Source organism: Eurypyga helias, unplaced genomic scaffold (assembly GCF_000690775.1).
Source record: "Eurypyga helias isolate BGI_N326 unplaced genomic scaffold, ASM69077v1 scaffold24929, whole genome shotgun sequence".
In the NCBI taxonomy this organism is placed as follows: Eukaryota; Metazoa; Chordata; class Aves; order Eurypygiformes; family Eurypygidae; genus Eurypyga; species Eurypyga helias.
The window spans coordinates 4732-7934 of record NW_010274331.1 but is presented as its reverse complement, the minus strand read 5'-3'; the positions used below and the strand labels follow the sequence as shown (position 1 = coordinate 7934).

General features: G+C 57.5%; 1 protein-coding gene across 1 annotated transcript in view; it reads right to left on the bottom strand.

Moving 5' to 3' along the window:
• Positions 1-270: 270 nt before the first annotated feature.
• Positions 271-3203, bottom strand: part of LOC104515708 (LIX1-like protein) — a gene marked incomplete at both ends in the record, with an annotated part of 3165 nt that continues 232 nt past the window's right edge. Inside the window, 3 exons of the mRNA XM_010159792.1 lie at positions 271-348; positions 1310-1405; positions 2288-2428. Of these exons, the coding sequence (XP_010158094.1) occupies positions 271-348; positions 1310-1405; positions 2288-2428 (315 nt within the window). The remainder of the gene's footprint in view (positions 349-1309; positions 1406-2287; positions 2429-3203) is intronic.

The window sequence follows — 3203 nt, the reverse complement described above, 5'->3', positions numbered from 1 at the left end:
ATAGCAGGGAAATTCCTTCCTGGAAAGGGCTGTCAGGCCCTGGAACAGGCTGCCCAGGGAGGCGGAGGAGTCACCACCCCAGGAGGGATTTAACAGTGCGGACGCAGCGCTCAGGGACACAGGTTCGTGGTGGCGTTGGCCGTGTTGGGTTAAGGCTTGGCCTCGATGATCTTAACGGTCTTTTCCAACCAAAACAATTCCACGATTAAGGAGGAGGTTGTTGCAACGCCGACGCACCCGGAGTACAACCGCGTAGACGCCCCGACTCACCTGCCGCGAGCACTGCCGCTCCCGCATGGCTTTGAGGCTGCCGTTCCAGTGCAAAAGCTGGAAGACCGTCATCAGCTCCTGCAACAGCAAGAGGGGGTCAGGCCGGAGCCAGCGAGGGGGGCGAGGGTTCGGCGCCCCGAGAGCTCAGGCTAGATTCCGGCTACGGGAAGGAGAAGCCCGGAAGGATCTCGCAAGGATCTCTGAGCACGTTTGCAACTCCGGAGCCCGTAAACTGAAGGGTTCCAGCGTTAAGGAATTCAGAGTTATCCCAAAAGACAAGAAGCAGGGGGGGAGGCGGAATGGCATCGCCAACACCCCAGGAGCCGGGATGCCAGGGCAGAGCCCGGCTCACCCCACTACACCCAAATCCCCCCACCAGTGGGTTACGGAGGAGCCGGAGCCGCTGACGCTTCGCTCCACCCGTGGGATTTCAGGATTCTCCAAGGCTCTGCCACCCCCACGCTAAACCCCCAGCCGGAGCGGGTGACAATCCGGTTTTCCAAGGGAAGATTTCTCCCTCCAAGCCACACACATTCCGCCCCGTGGACTGGTTTGGCTTCCCAAACACAGCCCGAGGAATACGCACGCTGCGTAAACAGGCCGCGAACATAAACACTCCTGTCGCCCGCCGGCTGCCCGTTTCCATTCAAGGGAAACGAGCCAGGCAAGGAATCCGCTCCGGATCGTTCCGAGCTACTTTTGAAGCCCGAGTTCTAATTAAAAGGATTCAGGAACCTCAAAGCACCATCCAAACGGGAACAGACATCCCGACGAGGGCAGCTCCCACTGCTCTAACAGCCTCCTTTACCTGGCAGCTTCCTCGGAAAGGTTGGAATAAAGCCCAGGAGAACCTCAGCTCATGGGTTCGTGACCAGGCGTCGCGGCCAATTCCCTCGGCAGGCCGTGCCCTCAGAGCGCCCCAAATCCCGAGGGGTGTCCCAAGAGGAGAGCCCCGCTTGTATGTTGAAGGTTCGGCGCTGGAGACGTCGTTGGAAGATCAAACCCACCCCCCAAACGGTGGGATTAAACCGAACGGTACCTGGAACTCCAGCATGGATTTTCCCTTGTTGGATTCCAGCATGAAGCGGAAAGCGCCGATCCCGGTGTTGGGATTATCAGCTTCCTCTCGATTGCCCTGCAAGAGCCGGTTCATATGAGAGCTGCGACCCCCACCGGAGCGCGGCTCCCCTTCTCCCTGCTCCGCTTGGTCAAAATCCCGCCGGAAACGGGATTCTTCCCACAGCCCACGAGGTGATTTCGCAATACCCCGGGGTACCATTGGGCGCCGTGTGACGGCACAGCGCAGACTCCCTCCGGGATAAGGTGTGATTAGGGCAGTAAAAGGAGAATCCAAAGCTCCGGCTGTCAGAAACGTCACGCGTCTGGAAACTTTGGGTTTAAAGAGAAACGGCCCATGTGACAACCCGGGCACAGAGAGGCCACGTGAATCCATGGATTATCCATCCCTGCCCAGTCGGGAGAACTTAGAGCCCCTTCCAGTGCCTGGGGGGCTACAAGAGAGCTGGGGGGGCTTTTCCCAAGGGCAGGGAGTGACAGGACAAGGGGTGACGGGTTTGAACGGAAAGAGGGAGATGGAGATGGGACATCAGGAAGGAATTCTTCCCGCAGAGGGTGGGAGCACTGGGACAGGTTCCCAGAGAAGCTGTGGATGCCCCATCCCTGGGAGTGTCCAAGGCCAGGCTGGATGAGGCTTGGAGCAACCTGGGCTATGGAAGGTGTCCCTTCCCATGGCAGGGGGACTGGGGGGGCTTTAAGGTCCCTCCCCACCCAACCCATTCCATGATTTATGATTGGAGGGTGGCACAAACTCGGAAGGGTGTGAGGCTGGGGGTGGTGGAGCAGGAGAATGAGAATTACAGCCATAATGAAAGGTTTATACTCAGAAATCACTGAAAAAAACCTGCCACAAGGAGTCCCAGAAGTAAAAGAAACCATTTCTCCCCACAATTTGAGTTTTTCCCCCCATCGACCCATTCGGGCACCCCAAAAACCTTACGTTGAAAGACGCCAGGGCCTCCGAAACGCTCTTCTCGATGAACTCGTCGGTGATCCTCCGCGAGGGATGCTCGTTAAAGACCGAGTTCATCAGCGCGATCTTCGCAGCGCTCCTTCGGGCTTCAGCCTTGGTGGGGCAGAACTGAGGAGAGACCCAAACGCCCTCAGGACACGAGGATGGCGAGACAACCGAGATCCCTGCGACCCCGAGCATCCCACCCCCGAACACCCGGAGCGGGAATTAGGTGGCAGCGTTGTGTCGTTTGGGGAAAATCAGGCTCCTGAAATCCGCACCCTGAAGTCAGGAAACGCCCATCAGCTCGTTAACAAGATTAATTAGCGGAAAACCAGGAGGTAAGAGCACAAGGACTGCTCTTCGGGATGGGCGGAGCGTGCTGGGACGGTTTCTTTGGGATACGGTTTCCAAACCAAGACAGACACCACCCAAAGCCACGACAGCGAAGGAATCCGAAACGCTGCCGGATCCGTTGTGATTCTTGGAGCTCAACCCTTCGGGTGAGGTGTTTGGGTTGGACATTTTCCTTTTCAACAGGAAGGGGAAGGGGGAAAAACTACTGATCCCATGGTATGATTGGAGTTTTTTTGCCTTCTTGAGGTTCTGGGTCAAATCCAGAGCCCTTGGTGGGAAACATTCCTCTATCAGTTTGTCCGAGCTGCATCCTTGACACGTATCCCGCTGTTTAACCCCGGGAAGGAGCATCCCATCAGCAAAACGGGCCAATCTCCCGTTTTTCGGCCACCGCACGCTGCCGAGCTCGGAGGCGGACGCGTAGGGAGCACCATACGGGCAGCGCGGTGAAAACCTACAGCCAAACCTTCCCGGGATTTCCAGGCACTGAGGAACATTAACAACCCGTTTGGGACGTGAGAGGGTCCCCCTCCCGCTGCCAAAAACG